This window comes from Corapipo altera, unplaced genomic scaffold (assembly GCF_003945725.1).
Source record: "Corapipo altera isolate COAL_440 unplaced genomic scaffold, ASM394572v1 23b, whole genome shotgun sequence".
Taxonomy (NCBI): Eukaryota; Metazoa; Chordata; class Aves; order Passeriformes; family Pipridae; genus Corapipo; species Corapipo altera.
The window spans coordinates 15,779,472-15,801,634 of record NW_020884885.1 but is presented as its reverse complement, the minus strand read 5'-3'; the positions used below and the strand labels follow the sequence as shown (position 1 = coordinate 15,801,634).

Here is a 22,163-nt window from a genome sequence, read left to right as displayed (position 1 = left end):
CATCTCCCTGTGTCCCAGGCTGGAGATCCCTGGCCTCTTTTCCCCTTGGCTGTTTTCAGGAAGTCCTACAGGAAGGACTTGAGGTTCAACACACAAGTTCACTGAAGTGCATCCCATGCACACAGGATGTTAAAAAGACACTGCAGTCTTAGGAGAGGGAAAGCTCTGGTATTTTTTCCTTCCAAAGAGAAGGAGAAGCAGCACCGACAGAGCTGCCATAGGGACTTGCAGCATCTTTACTGTGCAGTGTCATCTGCACCTGAATCGTGGCAAGAGAGAACAGTCCCTGAACAGTGGATGCTGTAAAAAAAAAAAAAAAAAAAAAAGAGAGAGAGTAAAAGGTCTGCATTCAGGTCCAACACGCAAGACCAAAGTCCCGTGACCTTATATCAAAGAAGCCTGGAAACTTCACAGCAAGAGAAGGAGAGAGGGCGAAAGGGGCGGCAGCTCCCCAGCCCGGACTCGACCCGGGCAGCGCTCCCCATCCCATGACACGGCCGCGGCTACACCTCAGGAGCGGTGTGTGGTGGGAGAGGCAGCTCTGCACAGGAACGTGGATGCTCCATACCTGTCCCTCACCGGCAAGGCACCTCCGACAGCCGGGGGCGAGGCAGGTGTGTGGCTCTGGACAGGCGAGAACCCCGCAGCTCACAGAGCCCCCCAGCCCTCCGCTGCCTCTCCCCACAGCCGCAGGGCGGTGCGCGGGAGGCCGGACAGGCGAAGGTGCCGCCGGGGCTCTTCCCAGGGGCGGCCGGTCCCGGCCGGGCAGAGCCGGAGCTGCCCCGCGGAGGGGACCCGTCCGAGGGGTACCGCGCCCTCAGCTCCCCCCGCTGCTGCCGGTGCCGCTGCCAGCCCTGCCCGCCCCGGGAGTCCCTCACGGCGCTTACCTGGCCCGGCGAGGGGAGCGGGGCGGCACCTGCGGCCGCCCGGGCGGGGGGAGCGGAGCCGCCGCTGGCGCCGGGGGCGGCCCCGAGCCGGAAATGAGCGGGGCCGCGGGCGGGCGGGAGCGGGAGCCCGGGGCCGGTGCCGCTCCTGCCCCGCGGGATAAGCGGCAACAACCCCCACCCACAGCCCCTGCCCCAAACACCCCCGAGAGACGCGAAAGCCGCGCACCCAGCCCCGCTCGCAGCTGCTCCTCCGGCGGAGCCGCGGACATCGCCCAGGCGGCTTTAGGAAGGAAGGAAGGATCAATTTCACCGAGTTGGGGTATTTGTTATTTTGGTGGCATTAGAAGTTAAAAAAAAAAAAAAAAAAGCTGTTCGCTTTACCAGCTGCATGCTGTAATGTTAATTACAGTTCTCGTTCCCGTCACGTGGCAGCACTTAACGAAGTCTCTTCCTAAAGTTTATTGCTGTCAAAAGCCTGGACCAAGACGAGCCCGAGCCCCGCAGCGTCCAGCAGACACCCCGCAGCGGCAACCCGCGGCCTGTGTGGGGCTATTTGCCCTGTTCCCGGGGATCCCAGCTGTGCAGCCTGGCCGCAGCTCCCTGGGCTGGCACCAGGGAAAGCCCCGACTTTCCCACAACCCAAGGGCCGGTGGTTTCCACGTGCTCCAGCTGGAGATTAACCGTGGCAGACCTCAGTATCTGACCAAAAGAGGCAGACGCACAACAGGCAGTACCATCTATTTCACCCACTTGTAAATAGAGCCATAAGAGAGACATTCGGTTTCCTCAAGAGAGGCCCTTGTAGTGGAGAACTTTCAAATTTGTGAATAACTTTTTACCGACCCTTTCACAGGTGCCAAGCACCTGCTATTCTCCCAGAGGATGGTGCTTAAGTCCTCCCGGAAACCAGGGTTTACCCAGAAGCTCCAATAAACAGAGAGTAATAGCATGTAGGTCATTTCAGCTTGAGGAAGTCAGAACTGGAGCAAAATGCACCCTTTTTTCACCTCCAGGTCAATGCCCCATTTATCACATGCTGATACATGTTTACCCTGAGACGAATTTGAAGGGTGGGGGCCCTAGCAAAACAAACCCACAGCATACAGTGAATTCAAAAAGTATTTAATAAACCTTTAAATAGCAAGACAATCTACCACAGCCAGGTAAATATATTGAGAAAGTTTTTATTAGAAGATATATTTCTGCCAAAATAAATAGTTACATTTTCTTCAGCAAAACATTAGAAAATAGAAACAGGAGAGAAAAAAAAAGCATCAACAATTTAATACTGAACTTTTAAAGTGACTGTGAACACTACTTATTGACATTGCCGTGTAAATATGTGACTTGTGTATGCTATTGCTGGTCTGGTTGCTGCTCTGACATCAGTAATTTCCACAGGATCTCCATGTGTATTGTGTGCTTAAGGGTCTTCTGAAACTCAGTGGCAGCAGTGGAGTCCCAGGACACATATAGCTCAAACAGCTGTTTTAGATGCTGTTTTCAAGAGCAAGAGAAAACCCCAGAAGAAAGAAGAATTTATCTCAAGGTTATATTTCCAAGTCTTCTATTTGGAACTAGAGGTCTCCTCCCCGCTCTGTGCAGGAGGGCTGACGTGGATCCACAGAGCGAGATGGATGCAGTTGGAGGCTGTCCTAGTAGAGCTGCCTGCAGCATGGAAATGGAGAAATGTCCCACCAGTAGGCAAGGGGAAGGAGGCAGAGCAGAGGGGAGCAAGTACTGCTGCACTCAGAAAGGCAGACACTGAGGGCAGGCAGGCCAGAGCCCACTGTAAAGGCACAGGGTGTGTTTGGCACAAACAAGCTGGCTGACATGGCAGCCAAGTGAGATGGACCGTTCTCTCATTGATTTAAGGGAAAGACAGAAACTAAGCTTGAGAAAACTGTTGGGAAGGCCCTCTGACTTTGGCAACACACAGCCCTGCCACCCACCACATCTAGCATGTTTAGCAGAAATGGACCCTTAAGGGAAAAAACACATACAGTTTCAGGTATTTCTCCCAAACCACTTTGGCAAAAGTGAGAGCTCTTCTCTCAAAGAAAGTATTGAATTACTAGATTAATTTTTAAAAATGAACAAAACCACTGGGAAATATACAAGTACTAGGAACACCCCAGTGCTGTCAGACAGCAGATTCTCTTTTATTCTCTGGTCTGAGTGTTGCAGGTACACAGCCCTCCAAGAAACCACAAGAAAACAATTTTAGGTGCTATACATGGTGGTCAGTATTTTCTCCTATCCCTTGAAAAATCAGCTTGTTAACAGTATTAGCAGTAGGGCAGGCAGCAAACCAAACCCAACATCCTACACACTAATTTTGGGTTACAGAGCATGTCATAGGTATGAACTGTTGTACACAAAACAACTCTACAGTGTTGTGCAGGTTAGGGGCTAGTTAGATGCACAAGTTGTTCACCATTAGCCTTGTTAAAAGCAGCAAGTAATAACACAGGAAGGAGAAAAAAAAAAGTGGATTCCTGAATGCACAGCCCCTTTATGTGAAACAGTGGAAACAGCAAGGGTTGGGACTCCTGCAGGAGTCCAGTGAATACTACAAGGATAATTGGACATGGGCTGCATGAACTTTTGGTCCAGGAACCTGACCTCTCTCCCACCATATACTGGAGAGCAGATAGGCCCTGGCAACCCCCTGACTGGCTGCCCAGCCACACGTTTTGCTGAAGAAGGGACTGACTGCTACAGATGACCTTGTTCCTGTGAACTTGGCGAGTGTAGGTTAATAAGCAGTGTCTACCCAGAAGACAACTTTGCATGCCATGAGGTACACACAGAACAAAGTTCTGAAGAATTTCAGTTAGCATTATCACAATAAACACCTCCATATCTAATCCAGACTCTACCACAAGGTTTCCAGAGATTTCAAAAAGAGTGAGGTCTCATCTAGATAAGGCAGTACTGCATAACAAAAAGCTATTTCTTCAAAAGCTGCTACAACTCTTTTTCTGTATCAGTGGACAAGGTGATCTTCCCTACTTCGTTCATCCTTTATTATCTGTGATGAACAAGCAGCAAGAATTTCAAGCAAATGGGTGAAACTTCTCAAAAGAAAGATGAGGGTAGTTTGAGGTATTTTTTACAGGCCTGCAGTTCTTTATCAGAGCCAACAAGCTATCGCAAGACAGCCATTTTATCACTTGGGCAAAAAAAACAGGCAAAGAAAGGGTTAATACAGAGTGGTGCTTTCCCAGTATCCGCTCACACCCTGCAAATTAGCATAGGAAAAACAGGAATTTCCTTGTGAAAGTTAGACCTTTATATTTAAAGTCAGGCTTTGGTTTGTGGTCACAGTTTGAAGTGTACAAAAGTTTATCTTTCAGAAGTTACTATCATAAACTAAACTCCAGATGAGGTGAAATACAAAACAAATCTCAGGCCTTTTTAGTTTCTTGAAATACATGAACCAGAACCTGCAAGCCTTCTGGGTCAAAGCACTGGAAGAAGTGGCATCAGCCCAGTCGGCACCAGACCAGTCAGTTCTGATGCAAAAGGCAAACAGAGGAAATCCAAGGGACAAGGGTGCCAAGCTGCAACTTCTTAGCACACTCTGTTGGCAAGAATATTTTGTTTCATAGTTTAGTGGTTTACATAATCACTCAGTGGTTTTACCAGTCCAGGAAGAAGGGATAAAAAAAAAAAAATAGTTGCATCATTTTCTCCACCCATATATTAACACAAAAAAGGCAGAGTCAAAAGGGCAGCAGCTTATAAACACAGCATTTTCCTTATGCAGCTTTGTCCCTCTCAGATGTTTTGCTTCAGATAAAATGCCTTAGTTTCTTGCCACTAAATATCCATATGTTCTTGCCAGTTGCTCTGTATGCATTAGGGACAAGAGATATGCCTTTGGCAAACTAAGCCACTGTGCAGCCATTCCCCCAAAGGTAGTCCAAAACAGTGGAAGAACAGGAATCTGACCACAAAATGAACACCTTTTCTCAATTCCAATTTTCATCAAATTCATCTGCTCCCACTAAGTGACAGTAGCTTGTTGCTGGTTCACTTCCATTAGTTACATAGATCTAACAGTAAGTTTTTTTTGCAGGCTTTGGACAATCACAAGATTTACTTGTTTTGTAATCCAATATTCCTATTCTGATTTCAGAATCCTCCAATTTTTTCCTCTTCCTGTAGCAACTTCCCTGTTCCCTAACTGACTTAACTATGCAAAGCTTAAGACTAAATCTGACCACGTAAATGCAGGCCCACTTTATAGGCTATGCAGGCCCTTGTGTTACATAGGTAGGTTATATCCAGAAAGGGCAGTGGGGTAATAATCTAAGTCACAAGTTCATACTTGCACTGGCATCTCCTGGGCAGCACCACAGCTGCTCACTCCATTGCCTCCCAGCTTGGAACAGCCACTGCTGAAAAGTCCCGATGCTTATCAGAATCTCCACACAAACACCAAACCCATGCCCAGTGCACAACTGTGCTGATAGGAAACAGCACCCACCACCTCACCCACACTGTTCATGCAGACATGATGGAGCAGATTTGCTACTTTCTCCAGCTGTTAGTAGAGCTTCTGGTGTTATTTTCCCTTTCTAAATCTAAGGTGCAAAACAGAGTCTATAAATTATAAATCACTATTCCATGTATAGGCTATGTAATCAGCTTCAGATACCCTGTCCTGCTCCCCAGCAAAGACAGCATATGTTTGCTTTGGCCAGTTGCACACTGTTTCTGCTGGGAGAGGTAGAAGACACCTCGTGTAGCTGGACAAGCTGCAGAAAGAGATACCAGGAGCTGGGTTTGCGTCACAGTGTGAAGACTTAAGCTTAAATACATGCAATCCCTGCAGGAAGCCATGTCTCACCCTGTGAAGAACAGGGAAGTTCATACTTCTACACAGCAAGTCATGACCAGACCACCGCTGAGAAGGCAGTGCCTTACAAGGCACAGTCCTGCCCTGCTACAGACCCACTAGCACTGGTCTTTTAAGGGGCAAGACAAAGAGTAGCCAGTTCCAAGCGGGCTGCATGTGCATCAACAGTCCCGTCACTTCACTTCTGTGCTCCTGCTATTGCCAGCTGCAGAGCTGTACCTGTGAGCCACAACACAAGATGAGCAAGCTGTGAGGCTGGTGTAGCTACAAGCCTAAATCCTTCTCACTTCAAAGCCTCAACAACCAAACTTCTTAAGCAAAAAACAGATAGAGGCCTCAGTTTGGCAGGAGATCCATTCTGTATCACCCACTTGGAATTTCCCTCAGTTGTACAGTCCCTTAAGGAGCAAAGCCCAACCAACCCCTATCAGAGGCAGCCACTTCCCCAGCACTTGCTGTGATACTCCACCACAAGCCTCTCAAAAATAACATGCCCTGTACAGTCTCACCTTCCTACAAGCACTTCACATTGCTTCAGCTGCTAAGCTAATCCTGAGATAGTCAGGCTAAGGTTTTCCAGGGCAAACCCACACTAATTCCATTCACACTGACAGGAATGGAGCCTCAAATAAAACATGTTTCCCTGTGAAAAAAAAAATAAAAATCTGTTCAATTACTTCTTTAAATAAGCTCAATGACTTACTTAACACTCAGAGTTCAAGTTGCAGCAGTTCCTTGAGTACAAAAGTCAAAAAAGGAGAGACCATTACAACATGAATCATGGAAAATGCATAACTTTTCTACACTTTTCCAGTTCCAGTGCAGTCTGCAGCAGGGCCAGCTCTGGCTTCCAGTGTGGATGCAGTTAGGAGAGAGAGGAAAGGACATGGTTTCAGCAAAGAAGAAACTCAAGAGGAGATTTGGAAGCCACGAGAAAAATTGGTTTGGCAAGAGGCTACTTCATCTTTCAGTAGCACAAAGAGCTAAGGGATGCCACATGATTTAAGGAAAAGAACCGAGACACATGCTCTGAAAAACAAAGGAAGCTAAAAGCTGTATGAACTTGAGAGCGTCATCTACATCCTGATTATTTTGCAGTAAAAAGCCAACGGCAATTCAAAGTGCACTATTTGGGAGAGCCCAGCTGAGTCAGCATCAGCCTGGCCACAGGCAATGGCCAGGCCTCAATGCAAGTCTAGAACAAGGTATCAGCCTGTGTGTGCCTTTGAACACAGAGATCCCTTGCCTGGCCCAGCGGGCAACAAATGGCTACAGTCAATTCCACCAGTCTCTATCCTGGGGAAGTCCCCTTTGCAGCATATTCAGAAGCACAGGGCGCCTGCTGCTGAGGGATGAGACTGGTCCCACCCAGTGTCCGCTCCCCTTCCCACCCACCCTCATCCCCTCACGGCAGCAGGATCAGAAGAGTGGCAGGCACTCCTTCGCACAGTCTAGAGGTGGAAGCTTGATCTGCAACCCTTCCCGAGGGAAGAGGGAGGCCTGCATGTCCACATTGATGCAGAGTAAGCCCAGCATGAGCTGGCGTTGGTACTCCTCCCACTTCATCATGACATCAGATACGGAACGAGTGCTTCTCATCCACACGGGCAGCGCTTCACCACAAGGTGGCGAGGAAGGAATTGGCATGCTCTGGGGCCCTCCAAGCTCGAGGTGATAGTAAAGCCTGAAAGACAAATACATGCAAAGGATCAGTACATGGGAAGGCTTGAGCAGGTACCAGACCAGAGCTCCAGAACCACAGCCCTATTTCGTACTACCACTGACTGCATGACTGTAGTCAGAAGTCTGTGTGTGTGTGTGCGCCTGTTTTCCTCCTCACAACTCAGCTCTTGTGGATAAGAATCTCACCCTTGTACTAGGATCCAAATCACAGCCAGGACCCTCTGTCTACAACTCTGATCTCTTCCTACCTTCATTCACACAGTCTTGCCACAGCCTCAAGCCATGGGCTGTTGCAGGGCATTCAGTTCATAAGCACAGGAACACACACACAAACCCAAAGCACTGTCTCGTTTGGAACCTGTTGTTTCCTGGCCACCACATTGCCTCCCCAACCCTAAACCAGGCTGAGATCTTGAGGCAGAAGAGGTCATTTGAACACAAGTACTTCTTGGAAGGGACTTTTGGGGGACCCAGGTCAGAAAATGCCACAAAGGCAAGCACCTCTGTCTTCTACAGGGAGCATACAATAAACTAGAACGCTATTTTAATCAGACTTACATCTTCTGCCCTATTGCTAACATGACAGCTTCATTACAGGGTCTGCCCTATAATGGGAAGAAGGAAGGAGACCTTGTGCTGAGTCTATCGGAAGCCAAGAGACCATGGACCAGATTTACATTTCATGTTGGGCGGTAAATCCTTCTGGTCAATTTGTGCCTTACTTGCTCTGCTCCAAAGGAGTTGAATCTCTAGAATTCAAAGGTGAAAGGGGAAAGGAGGACTTGTCCAGAACAGTGCTGTGAAGGAAAGCAGCCATACCTGGCTGAAAGATGGCTCCCCAGTTTCTTCTTCGCTTTCTTCACAAAGTAGTTGCAGATTTCAATCATCTGCTCTCTCATCCATCTAATATCCTCAGGAATATCTGGGAGCCATTCCAGCAGCCTGTAAAGAGACCAGAGACAACCATTAGCTGCACCACATAAAGGAACAGGATGAAAAGAATGCCAGTTTTGCCTCTTCTCAATTATTTTTAGTGGCAAATGTGTTGAGGCATTTACACTACCATTCACAGAATTAAGGGGGAGAAGCTGTGAAGGTTGAGAACAGCCCAGAAGATTATTCTTTACATTTTCTGTCTGCACTTTCTATATTTTTCATCCAATTTCAGATTTGGAAAGTGTTTTTCTCTAGCCTTTTTATCTGTAAGGAGACAGTTTGTGCAACTTTTCATAGGATACTTCATACCAAGAACAAGCCTCACAAATCTGTCTTCCCAGCTGTGTATGAACAGAGCTGGAAATGGTTGGGACTACTCTACCCCTCACTCCAAAGGGAAACAACCTCTTGTGTGGTTCCTAAAATTTCATTCCTGCACTCCCAGATCAGAAGTTTCTCTCAAGGTTCAAAAATTTACCACCATTTTCTAGGGCAAGTTCCAGCACACAGCCATCTTCCTTCACACTGGAAGTATTGGCTGTAACTAAATGATGCAGGAAGATAGGGAAAGTTGTGGGTTCTTGGTTTTTCTGTGTGGTTTGTTTTTTTGGGGGGTTGGGGGTTTTTTTTCCCTTATGTCTGGTAATTGTTGGGAACTCCTTCCCCAGGAACTCTGGCACTCCAGAATTAGAGAGGATCCTACTCTTTGTCCATTCATGCTCCACCAGCTACATCAAACACTTTTCTGCACTGGGAAGAGCCCTGCTGAGGGACCAGCTGAAGGTCTACCTGACAGTGAAGGAAACTGCAGACTCCAGAGGCAGCATATAGGGCACCATCATCGCCGTGGCCACACGTACAGGCAGCATGTTGGTGAGGCCAGTCAAGAAACTTCTTCTTTCAGCACAAGCCTCCAGAAGAGCTGAAGGCAGAAGAAAATATGGCTGAATCCCCCTAGTAGGTCTATCTCTTTCCTTGTCATACCCCAGAAGTTACCCAGCCTGAGGTCTCCCCTATCTTAAGGAGGTATTGCTCAGGTTAGTGATTCCCTGAGCACAGCTGAGAACAACAGCTTTTAGCTCTATCGGACTCCAGAGCAGCAAGCAACAAGATTCTCTCTTCTCCTTACCTTTGACTGTCAAAGTCAACCTCTCCCAATCCAGCCCTGACAGGGCAAGCTACAACTTCATCTAAGAGACCCCCAATACTATCTAAGCATCAACAGGTGCTGGTCCGGTCCCTGGGTATGGCCAAGTCCAGCCATAAGCAATAACCACACATTCCAGTGATCCTCTGAATCCTTTGAATCATACCTTGGTTCAGTCTGGGAGGCAAGTGTTCAAAGATGTGCTCTTCAACAACAGCAAGGGCAGTATTTTCCTCTAGTTGGTCCTCAGCTTCTGTTTCTTCCTCTTTCTTCTCTCCTGGGGGAGCTTCTATGGCAAGGAGAGGACCGGCAGGACTTGGACGATGAAGGAGACCTGAAAAGAAAAGTCATGCCTTAAGAAGGATTCAAACTGGCTGTCCTGCCTTGCTTGGCCTTTAGAGTATTAGTCCTCCCTTCACCCTAATTCCCCTGAGGCTGAGGCCTTACCCAGCCTCTTTAGCTTCTGTCTGCTGCAATGCTTACCACAGTGAGCTGGACACCTTGCTGTTACAAGATAATTCTCTCTTTCCCCACCAGAAATTCTCACATTTCCCCTTTACGTTCTGCAGAGTGCTGTTTGGCAGAGTTTTGTTGCTCAAATCTGCCAGTCACCAATCTTGCAGGCAAGATTTCCCTCCTGCAGCACAATCCACACACACAGCTGTATCCCACTTATTCCGGTTCAAATCTGGGAGCAGAAAGTGCCTGATCGACTGTCTATGGACACGAGGTGGCAGCAAGCTGCCACTACAGCAGCTGGAGGCAAGAGCCCAGGGCTGGCACATGACAGCAGTGACACAGCAGCACTTCGTCCGGGCTGCAGAGGGCAGCATTACACATAGCCCAGCTGCATGTGCAAGGAGCAGGGTATCTGCAGGAGGTCCAAATGGCACTGGTTGGTGCCCAACAACTGTGCTGGCAAATGCAAAGGTGACCACTCGACCTCTGCTTCCTGAAGAGCTAAAATAGTCTTATTAATGAAAATTCCATATCCCAGTATCTGAGGCACAGTTCAGTTCTGCACTTCTACCTTTCATACGCACAATCGACTACCCTCCAAAGCCAAGGCACCAAGCCTGGCACAGAACAGGCAAGTCAGCCCACCCTACAGCACCCAGTGCCTTACCATTCTTCTTCAGGAAGTGCAGTGCATCCCGATAGCCCTGCTTGCACATATCCCGCAGCACCTGTGGGCAGAGGAAGGGAAGAGTAAGTCATTTGGAAATTGGCTGAGCAGAGAAAACACCCAGCTCAATGCTGGCTTTAGAGGAATTCTCCTGACTCCTGAGCTATCCTAAGAACAAGTCTCATTCTTGCCAGTTCTTCCCAGGCTTTGAGCAGGACTGGGAGGTATAACATGAATACACTGGATATGGGAATCACAAGATAATTTAGATTGGAAGGGACACCTGGAATCCTACCTAAGTATGAGTTTAAGAGTTGCAGCCACCTCTTTTCCCCACTTAGAGCTGATGCAGCTGTGGGCAGCCTTCAGCCAGTCACTCCGACAAGAAGCCCAGAATACCTGCAGATGCCAGGAAGGGCCACTGTGTTCACAGATAAAGCCATCTAAGACTAGAGAGGGGGTGGGAACAAACTTGCTCAAGTAATTCAGCACATGAATGCATGCTTATTATGCCCAAATGTCAGGGCTCTCTGGCATTAACATTTCCTCAGAAGCACACAAAGCTGTTTGCAGTGCCACCTGCTCCACTCGCACTTTTTAGGAGACAGGCACTGGCTTCAGGCTGACAGCTCCATCCTGACCTTAAAACATCCTCAAGTGCACATTGGTTCTGATGGCTGATACATCTTTGTCTAAAGTGAGCCTGATTTCTTTCCAGCTCTACTCTAAAGAGAGCAACATGGGTATACTTCCCAAGCAACTGCTACCCCCTAAATTCCAGATGTTCTAGTAGCAAAAGCAAATCAATCCATCTATATGACCTTGTGCAGGTACTCAAGGTTTGCCAAGTCACTGGGTTGATAATGTCAAAATTAAAAACCAGACAAACAGAAGATACAAAACTAACAGTGTCTGGAATGTTCTTCTGCTAAAGTGCAAGCAGAGCCTGTTCTCCAACTTCTAGTGTATCCAGGAAACTCACCTGTGGCTCTGGAGGAAACAAGGCCTTTGAGAGGCGGTAGAGGTTGCGAAGGTTGAACTGGATGCTTGTATTGGTGACTCTCAGCTCATGCATGTTTGTGGAACTGTCCCGTGGACAGATATCACTCTCTCCCGAGAATGGAGACACTGTGATTGTGTTCTTCAGCTCATATTGTGGCAAATTGTCAGAAATCCCTCCATCAACGTATCTCTGAAATCAAGACAAATGCAGCAATCTTTATTCTCCTAACTGATCAAGCAGCTTTTTTACTGTGTCCCTCTTCCTATTTGTACCAACAACATGGAAAGAGTAGGGAGTACATCCACCAGCACTGGAGGAGTCAAAATGAGTGACAGCATAGCTGTGTTGCCTATAATCTCCTTTGGCTATGTGCTTTTCTTCCAATGGTTGACTGTGTTGGTTGTAAGTATTCAATAAGAAAAGCATATTCACTTGTGTGACTGCTGACTTACATCTCCTATGGGGTTTGACTGCTGTCCAATTAAATAATAATACACACCAACAACCACCTGCAGTGCAAATTAGCACTGATCTAAGCGGTCACACTGTGACATTGTGCCATTTTTCACTTGTGTTTAAAGTGCATAAGCTCAGACACAAGTCCCCACTGGCAGAAGGCTTGTTACCTAAGAGTGAAAACAACTGATTTGTTGCTAGCAGGCTTATCAAGCAGCAATCCCAACACATGCATACACATTGGGAATCAACTTGCTGTGGTGTGATAACAGAGCACATGGGACTTGGGTTTTGCTCTTAACAGGAACCCTCTTATCAGAGAATGTTCTGTACTTATATACCATAAGCACATTTGTGTTACCCTTGCAGGAAGGGCAACCCCACTAGCATGTTCTCAAAATATTCGTTGGAATCTGTAATTGCACAAGGAGCTGAGCAAGTCAATCCCTATCACAGGACTTTGGCAGAGTAAGCAACATGCAAAACCTAAAAGCAAAGGGATGTTGGTCAAGCCAAAGAGCAGGAAGTTTGAGACCTTTGCACAGCAACAACTCCAGCTCTTGCAAACCTCAATTACAGAAGAGTCCTGTCAGTTTTGTATCAGAGTTGATCCTGCCATTTACTGCCTGGATTCCTTCCCTTTGGACAGGTTCAAACATAAATCATTATACAGGGGCTACACAGTCCCATAGGCAGGAGCTGTAACATCTTTCAGCTCTCTGATGGGTGATGAGCTGAGCTGGTATGTCTAAACCCAGGCAGAGCATGGAAATGCTGACTGGGAGAGGAGGTGCTCCATTCTGCATCCCGCTTCCTGTTGTCTCAGGCAGACTGACCACCAACAGCCTTCTGCTGCACAGTGCCTAAGAAAATACCAGATGTCTTGCCTGAAGGGTACTTTGCAATTTGTTCTCTCTTGCTCTGGATGGCAGACAAGACAGAGAACTCTCCAAGCAGCTCATCTGAGCCTGGGGAGCAGTTTGCAGGCTCTTAGTCTGAAAGCAGTCAAATTCAGCTATAGGAATCCACCTGGATTTGGACAGTGAAGAATGTGGAAAGACAGGCTAGATTAAACTGAAGGATGAGTACACCCTCTCAGAAACTGTAACACTTAGCTTGCTTACAGGATGCTTTCCAGACAACAGAGGTGCCAACAATCAGTTGAACCCTCTCCTCCTTCTAAAGTGGCCAGCAGCGTTCCCTAAGCCAAAAGCAACCACAGCCAACTGTCACTGTCATCCTTTCCCCAAAGCTGCTCCACTGAAAGTCAGACTAGACACAGCTAGAGCTGGAGACATCTGGCTGACTCCCTCTGCAAGGATGAGATCATGACAGGCTGAGTGGGAAGAGGACAGAGCAAAGCAGGCAGCATTCCACTTTCTTTAAAGAAAAAGGAGGTTAAGTGTTTTGGCCACTTGGACAACACTAGTTTTGCACTAAGGATGCAGAAAGACATGTTTCCCTGAGGGTGGCAGCATGAGTGCACAGATGCCAAGGCTCAACTACATTAAGGCTGACAGGCAAAGCCTTCTCACTCCACAGAAATTCAGGAGTACACATGCACACCCTACTCCTTGGTCCACCACTTCCCAAGCAATGCTGATTACCATTCCTTAGTAAAGCTCAGCTACCACTTCTCTGGATTTGCCTGAACCTCCAGCAACCCAAGCCTAACCACTCTCCAGTCTCCCACAAAGCCCCAAACAGCTCAGAGCCACAGGCTGGAACCAACAATTGCTTGCAGGCATGAGCAGCAGCTTTAGGGGATGGTTTGTGGACTGGGGTGCCCACTTCCATTCCCTTACTGTGTCCTCCCATGCACAGGGCCCCCTCACTCACACGATCTGACAATCAGCTTTGTGACCCTTGGTAGTGGTTCTCACCCACGTGGGTGCAGACAGTTCACAGCTACAGCATGTGTTGGCAGGTCAGTTACTGACCCTTCCACTCCTCAGTATTTAAGAATTTTTTTTCCTCCCCCACCCATCTCCATCATCCACTCCATGGGGCTACCAGACCTCAGAGAAGTGAACACTAGAAAAAAATTAGGAGGAAGGCAGAATATGGATTTTGTACCTTGCACACAATCCCATCACCTTGAAAACTGGTCCTTATGCCAGACCTGTCAGCTTATCTTGTGGCAAATACAGTCACCACAGGCAAGCTAGGAACCATGCAGTCCTGTTTCAAAACCATTTCCCAAGCTCATATCCAAGCCAATTTAACCTTTTGCCTTGTCAGCAACCCCCTTCAGAGCCATGCTTTTCTGGGGAAGAGGTAGGAATTAATTTCTTCATCTCATATTCCCTCCCCACCTTTCCCCATGAGAAGTCATCCCTCCGTGTGCCAGGGCAGCTGCACATTCCAGAAATCCCAATGCTGTACAGAGTTTTGGAATGTTGAGATTTTTGCCTGATCCACACTGACCTCAATTAGCCTCAAAGAGGTGTAAGGCAAGAGCCACTGCTATGCTCCCACCAGCTATGGAGAAAAAGCCCTGCCTGCAGCTGCTGAGCAAATACCAAACCATTACTGATTCTGTCACCTCTGAAGGGCTGGACATTGGACATCTCTTCCAGGTCATTTCCCTGCCCAGCATGTTTACACAAGACAAAAACAGCCAAGTTGTGTATTATGCAGGAGCAAAGCAGACCTCACTCTTAGGACACAGGTAGCAGTGGAAGCAGATTTGATGCTGTGCTCTGACAGAGGCATTTTGGTCAGGTCACTTTTAAGAAACCAGGGCACACATACTTTAACAGCAGTTCTCCCTCTCCTTTTGACTACTCAGTTCGCAAAACCCCTGCCTTTTAACCTGTACATTAACCTGTGTAGCACAGGGGAATGCAAGCTCAGCTGAGGCCCTTAAAGTCCTTTCTGCAATATTCAGAAACGCTCCAGGCTCTGCACAGCTTTCAAATGCCTTCATTTCTAACATGCAAACACAGCAGGAGAAGTTGCTTTTGGACAGCATTGGACAGGACTTAAAGAAAGCTCTGGCAGGCAGCAGAGCATTATTGTCAGAGAAAGGACAGGAAGAACTCCATGGAAAAGAGGGCTGGTATCCATACCACTAGTTAAAATCCCAGAAAGTGTCAGGCACATGTTACAGGGACTACACTCGTGACTTCTATCTGAGACCCAAGTTCTTTCCACATGCAGATGGTTGGAGCCTCAGTGATGGAGAGCACTGTACCATGGAGACATGAGAACCATCTGCTAAGCCAGCCAGCCCTCACCCACACTGCTATATATTACTATCATTTATAGCCAACTGTGGGCAGCAGTAGAAAGAAACTTCCACTGCTGTAAACTGTTTATTTGGGAAGTTCTCATGTCTCTTCAGGCTAAATGTTGCCAGCACACAAGCAATAAGATTGCCAAAACTGAGTATCAGCATTTCTGCCTTCTTATTCATTATTATGTGATTTAATGAAGGACCACCCTAAGTCTTACTTACCACTCCACGCAAAGTTGGAGGTATCAGCCCACAGTAGACGGGGATAAAGGTGCTGCAGACACAGGCCTGAGGGAGAAAGAGATCCAGAATTTAAGAATCACAAAGCCTACTGAAACTATTACTCATCCCAGAACATCACACTGCCATGTGCTGACAATTATACTCCAGTACTAAGGACATTTCTGCCTAGCCCTCTGCAGTAAGTTTTCATTCACCTGGATCAGTTCCTCCTTGGAATTGAAGTCTGAAAGTATCACATTTTCTCCATCGGAGACCCGTGTCAGGGAAATACCCAAACGTCCTGCTGCAACCTCATGCCCATTCTCTGGCACAGTCTTGGACAGACAGATCCGAATGGTCTTCACCAAGTTGAAAGAGGGATGGAGTGGGCCCAAGAACCTCTTCCGGGCTTCTTTTGACACCCGAATAATGCTGGCACCAGCCTCACCTGCAACAAGAGGAAGACAAATGCACCATGAAATCCTAGCAAAACCAGTCTTCTCCTTTACAAAACTAAGCATGGAAAAGCCTCATTCCCAGCTTTACTCAGAGGTTTCTCCCCTCTGGCTGATATACAACTCAAACCAAAAGGCTTTACAGGTGGTGTTACAGAATCATGGAAGTTTGCTGTCTTGGCCCTTACGCTCCCCCATCACAAAGAGCTACCCTTCTCTCATGTATGTTTTACAAAGTCAGGGAAGATGACATGCATCTGGTGAAGGCCTCACACCTTTTCTTAGATCCTGTTTCACTGGCCAGTGCAGGGCTGGTGAAAACAGACTAAGAAAGAAAACAAGGCAGATACTTTAATAGCTTTGAGCTTAATCCACTAAAACCTTTCTAGAAACCATCTTTCTCTTGATGGGGAGAAAAAAGTCAAAGCTAAGCAAAAGCACCAGTAAACAGGAACTTTGGTGCTTTCCAGCTAAGTGATCCCAATTCTGCTGTGAAATGCCACATCTCAGGTAAGATGGACTAAAGCTCCTTTAAGGATTTTAGGGACTCAGTGACTTACTGTGTCCAATTCCACAGCACTAAAATAGGCCCCGATGGGAAGCAGGACTCGTGAAGGCCGCTTTGCTTTACCCTTTCACACAGTGAAACACAGCACAAAAGGGAAGGCATCTGCTAAGCCCATTATCTCACAGTCACTAGGAGCCTGATCTGGCAAGTGCAGAGCTCTCCAGTGGGAAAGAAGGGATGGGAGGAAACAAAAATATCAACCTAAGCCAAACCCTCAACGTCCAGCATGTTGCCCTTTGCACACACTAACTGCTGCTTCCAAACACATCTCCTAGTCATGGTGACATACAACAGACCCTCTAAGTACCAGCTAATTGCTGCACTGCAGCAGTGTCAGGAATATACATGTGAGAATAACTTAAAAAAAAAACAAACAAAAAACAAAAAACAGGAGAAACAAGAGATGCTTTCACAAATGAAGATTTCTCTCCAATCAAACTGAAGGTCAGTTCCTGGAGAAGGATGAAAGACTATCAGTTCAAGCCAACTGGAAGTCCCTCCATTTTGCTCTCCCATCCAGTCTTTCAATTGCAGAAGGGAGGCAGCAGAATGAAAGAACTCAAGTTAGACCCAGGTTAATAAATACAACAAGATAAGAGCAACACCCTCAATGCTATGTTGACACATCCCACTCTTTTGCAATACACGTGTGCCAGCAGCATGTTTTCCATCAATGCAGCCTGGGAACGTGATTCTGTGCTTAGGAAACCCATCAACATCAGTAGCTAAAGCACGCAGAGAACTGGACCTTTGACCATGGCCAGAGACTCTGAGGTCAGGATTTTTAGGCACTGTGAGGTAGCAACTTAGCAGAAAAGCCAAAGTTCCCCCCTCTGAAGCAATATTTAGCACTATAATCCCAGTCTTCAGTCCTAGAGCAATGTTTAGCAGTCTAATTCTGTTCTTACTTACTCAATTAGCAGTAAGCCATTGAGCCCAGCCTGTTCCAGATAGTAGCCACATGGTTCAACATCCTTCCCAACATGAAGGAAATCAGCCTCACAGAAATCACACTTTATAAGCACCATGACATTAGCACTCATAATGCTCCCTTTAGACACCTTTCACATCAGACAAGGGGAGGAAAGACACACAAAGAAACTGCAAAAGAGCCAAAACCTGAACAAATCTCAGCCCAGCACCTTGGCCACATGACCCCAGGAAACTCCTCTGCACTGAGAGCATTGCAGGGAATTGCTGGCTTAGCTGAAAAACTCAGTGTGAGGGTGGGTGTTGAGCATGCAGCTGAGGGGAGACACCCTATGTGCAGAGGCCGTGCTGGGGGGAGAATAAGAGGGGGTGTCACCCAAGGGATGGTGCTTAGAGAAGGATCCTTTCAGGCTTGGCATCTCAATGTGCAGAAAGACTTGAAAGCAATACTGAAAACAACTGCAATTAAATTGAGCTTATGACTGTTTGAGCAAAAATGTGAGATGGAAGTTTTTATTTAAGAAAAAGAAAAGAGGAAAGTCTCAACTATGCCAGGAAACAGACTGTCTCAGCATTTGAGGGCAGGCTTCAGTTGCAGTTGCCTACTCTATCATCATTTCACACCCAAGAGAACAAAGTAAGAATTACTGCTAATTAGCAATTTCATTCTTTGAATACTTTCTGTGTTTGTTGTTTTGGGTTCCTTTATACACATGTGCATACATGCATACCCACAGGAGCTTTGAGGTATTTCTGTTAAAGGGCATCTGTCATTCTGTTGGACTGGCTGGCTCACTTGAACCCAAGCTGAGTGTGGAATGGTTCTGTGGGAAGAGACTGGCACAGGGTAACCCTGTGGCACCACTGGCTTTCCTGGAAATAAGGATAGCTGAGGGTTCAGCCAAAGAAGACAAGTTTACATAGCCAAGATCCATGACAGATGACAAGCCCTCTTGGAAATACATTTGGGAGGAGAGAGAAGAGGTGACAGTGTTTTGATCCTGTTACTACCAGAAGTACTATTTCAGGAAAACCAGCTCAAATTCTGCTCGCAGCCTCCTGGAGGGAACAGCTGAATGAGAGGTGGTCAAGAGAAACAATTCCTACAGGGGTCAGCTACAAGCTGTCAATTATTACTAGGACTAGTTCAGTGCCAATCCAGTCCACAGAAAAGTTTCCCCATGGTTTTTGATGGATCTGGTGATTCAAGACACAGGGAAATAACTAAATTTATATTTCCTTATTGAGGTACCTACCGAGGGGCAGAGGCAATCCCTAATAGTTGGCAGTGCTTGCTGAGAAAATATTTCATTCTTTTAGCACCAACCAATTAATTCAACACTTCTCCCTATACAGATTTACTAAGGCAATATTCCTCAAAAATTTAGATATGTGTAATAATTTATTTTCATTAGAAAAAAAACCCATATCCCTCTTTGTCCTTGCCCCCATCACTACCCCAGTGGGTGTCTTTATATGTGAACCTAAGTACTGCAGGGCTATTGTCCTTATCTGAATTTCAGTTGTGATGACGCAAAGGAACATCACACAGTTGTGTCCTGAAACACCCCAACACGTCCCTTGCCAGTAAAGGGAAGCCAGCAGCTCCCTCTCTGCTGGTGATCTGCAGTGGCTACAAGGGGCAAGATACTGTCACCCGTGGGAAAAGTCTGAAGGCAGCTGCTAGCTTGCATTTCATTTTTAAGCTATGTCAAGCCAGCTTCACATTAGCTTGTTGACAAAGAAAGATTGTTCCCTTAAAGAACTGTTACTTTGCCTCTAGAACAGAAGTTCTGAAGATCAATCACCTAAAACTGATGCTTGCCAGGCAGTGGGAAAGACCCTTAACTGCACCTAAAAGCACTGGGATAAAACAGAAAGGCTCCTTCAAGCCTGTGCAGTGTGCAAGGATGAGGACCATTGCAAAGCTTAAACACTACACGGCAGGAGAGGGGACAAGTGGGGAAGAAGGGCCTCTTCAGACCCCACATCTTCAGCAGCAGGGCTTTTGCACTAAGGGCATCATGATGGTCTGCTGTTGACATTAGATCACATTGACATGCACTTGCCAGCCAGCAAAATGACAAATGACCCACAAAGTATTTCAAGTGGAAAAAAAGCTTAAGACATTGACAAAAATAGGAGCAGAAAAAAACAGGCTGAAGAGGGAGAGGGGCACTCTGGATATTCTACCCAGCAGCTCAACCATGACACTGCAATTCCCTCTGGGAGAGCTCCATCTCAGCACAAAGATCACCCTCTGCACCAGGGACATTCCTGCTCCCTGGCTACTGCAGCAGCAAACAGGATGCAAACTTAAAGGAAAGGCTCTCCAATGGGGATGGAGAGCAGAGGATGGCACAGACAGTTGATGGATGCAGAGACAGCATCTCCCATCCCTGCTGGAAGGAGGCTCGGACAGAGAGGTCACACCCCAGACTGCAGATGCAATAACTTGTCTGGACTACTGGGGCAGGCAGGAAACTGTGCAGATCCTCACTAAACCTGCTTCTCATTCAACACCAACAAGAATTCAAATGGACTCCTTCCGACACATCAGGAACACAGGACACACCCTCCTCGGTCCCATTACCCAGGTGAGGCTCCAGACTGGCCGGACACACCAAGACCTTTGAAAGGAATCCAACCAGCAGAAGGAAGCACAGGTGTTTTTGGTATTCCCCCAGCACCCTGACAGCCCCATGCCTTGTTAGTTTGGGATCGCATGATCTATGGATCTATGAGCTATTTTTACTGTAAGATTTTCAGGACAGGAGTCAGCTCCTGTGTACTGTAACCAGGAACCTCATTCCAGAGCTGTTTAAGTTCTGCTCAGCTGTCTGTTCCAGTGATGTTTGTGTGATACTCAGCACAGATGCTCCCTGCAAGAGTCCCCAGCTACAACCTTCACACAGCTTTCAACTCAGAGGGTTGCTGAGCATCATTGGAGTTCTTGTATTTCCCATTGGTAGATCCCAGTCCAGACCTGAATTTAGAACTAGGATGAGTCAGTAGGAATTTACTATCATGATCTTCCCCAAGGTTAATGCATCCCTTGCTACTTCAGCTGTTCCTGTACCTCATCCCTGAAAGAGCTAAAACTCAGTCTCTAATGGTGAGCACATAGGTTTAAGGAGAACTGTCCCACATTACTCCTGGGCACAAATCCTCAAGCTGCTCCAACTCAGCATGCACAGCATGCACATTTGCCTCTTCTCTGAGTACCAAAAGTAAGCAATACACCTGCTTTCCTGCCTGGCCTCTCCCAGGAGATGATACAGTCCTAATGATAACACAGGTCTGTCACCAGCCCAAAAAATGCAAAGCTGTAAACAAGAGGCACCAAAAAAAAGTTTGCAAGCTGACATCTGGAAAATTATTAACAGACAACTTTACTGGATGTTTCCTCACAGGTAGCTCAGATAATCAGAAAGGGCCTGTTGTTCACCCCAAGGAGCAGTGCACAGCAATGTGCCAGTGACCCAAGGACAACCTCAATTCTTGTGGGCAGTGACCTCAGTTTGTGAAAGATCCCATGCCTGGGTCGACTTCTGTTCCTCTTCCCACATGCACACTGAAGCAACCCTGTTTCCACTCATTGTCCCGAGAGAGCAAGAACCAGACAGCATTTCAGCTGAGCTGAACAAAGGCCAACTTGTCCTGAATGGGAACCTAACCCAAGAGGTTCTGCGAGGGCCTATCAAAGGAGGGTCCAAAGACAAATCCATGCCAGCAGGAAGTAAAGAGCAATGTCTTACAATTCGCCCTTACAAGACATACTCAGGTGACAGGTGTACCCCACCACTGCAGACAGCTCTTTAATTTCAGTCTGAAACCCTGGACAAATGCCTAAAAGCATTGGGAGTGGAACTCGCCAGAAGTTGTAAAATTGCCACTAATTAACACAAAGACAAAAGATTTGTAAACATTCGAGGCTGGGGGTGGCAGTTGGCAGCGAAGCCCTTAAGGGCACCAATTGTTTTCACATCTGCATTCGTCTTCCTGTAAGGCAGTAATATTGAGACACACCATGTACCAGAACAAGCTGTTCTTCTGGGACTTCCCTAATTTTTGTTGTTCTGAGGTATATTAATTTAATTTGTATTTATTTAAAGGTTTTCACTTAATCCTTCTCTCCAACTATTTTGCCATCAGATAAGAAACAGTTCAGTCCACTTGGCTCCAGATAAGAGATACAGGAAGGAAGCTTTTATTTTTACTTTTGGTGATACATAGGAGGCAAACACAACTCCCCTCACAGCCCCACCCACTCAGTCTTCAGGCAGCCCTACTGTTTGACCAGCTGTTCCCTGTGGCAGGTAACCCTTCTCATCAGGGGTTATGTACTGGGATTTGACTTCAGAGTTCAAACAAATGATTTTTGCAAAGGAGATTTCTTAGAAAGCCTGGCCACCAGCTGTACATAATGGTCTTTCTCCCCTTTGCTCAGGAGTGAGGGGCACTGACACATACCCTATTGGAGTAACTCCTAGGGATCCCTATCAGACTATGGTAAGTGATCTCTATTCCGACCTTAGGGGTGGGGCTGGTGCAAACACCAAGAGGAAGAGACAGCTTTTCAAGTAGGGCCAGCTCTTGCAGTCAGAGGCGGATGCTGAAGGAAGGGCTCAGCCCACAACACTTT

At 47.0% G+C, this 22,163-nt stretch overlaps 1 protein-coding gene across 1 annotated transcript in view; it reads right to left on the bottom strand.

Moving 5' to 3' along the window:
• Positions 1–1,988: 1,988 nt before the first annotated feature.
• Positions 1,989–22,163, bottom strand: part of PNPLA2 (patatin like phospholipase domain containing 2) — a 30,062-nt gene continuing 9,887 nt past the window's right edge. The window contains exons 2-9 of the mRNA XM_027642455.1: positions 15,781–16,013; positions 15,566–15,631; positions 11,629–11,838; positions 10,647–10,707; positions 9,687–9,854; positions 9,163–9,295; positions 8,257–8,379; positions 1,989–7,438 (exon numbers count right to left, since the gene is read on the bottom strand). Of these exons, the coding sequence (XP_027498256.1) occupies positions 7,174–7,438; positions 8,257–8,379; positions 9,163–9,295; positions 9,687–9,854; positions 10,647–10,707; positions 11,629–11,838; positions 15,566–15,631; positions 15,781–16,013 (1,259 nt within the window). The 3' untranslated portion in view covers positions 1,989–7,173. The remainder of the gene's footprint in view (positions 7,439–8,256; positions 8,380–9,162; positions 9,296–9,686; positions 9,855–10,646; positions 10,708–11,628; positions 11,839–15,565; positions 15,632–15,780; positions 16,014–22,163) is intronic.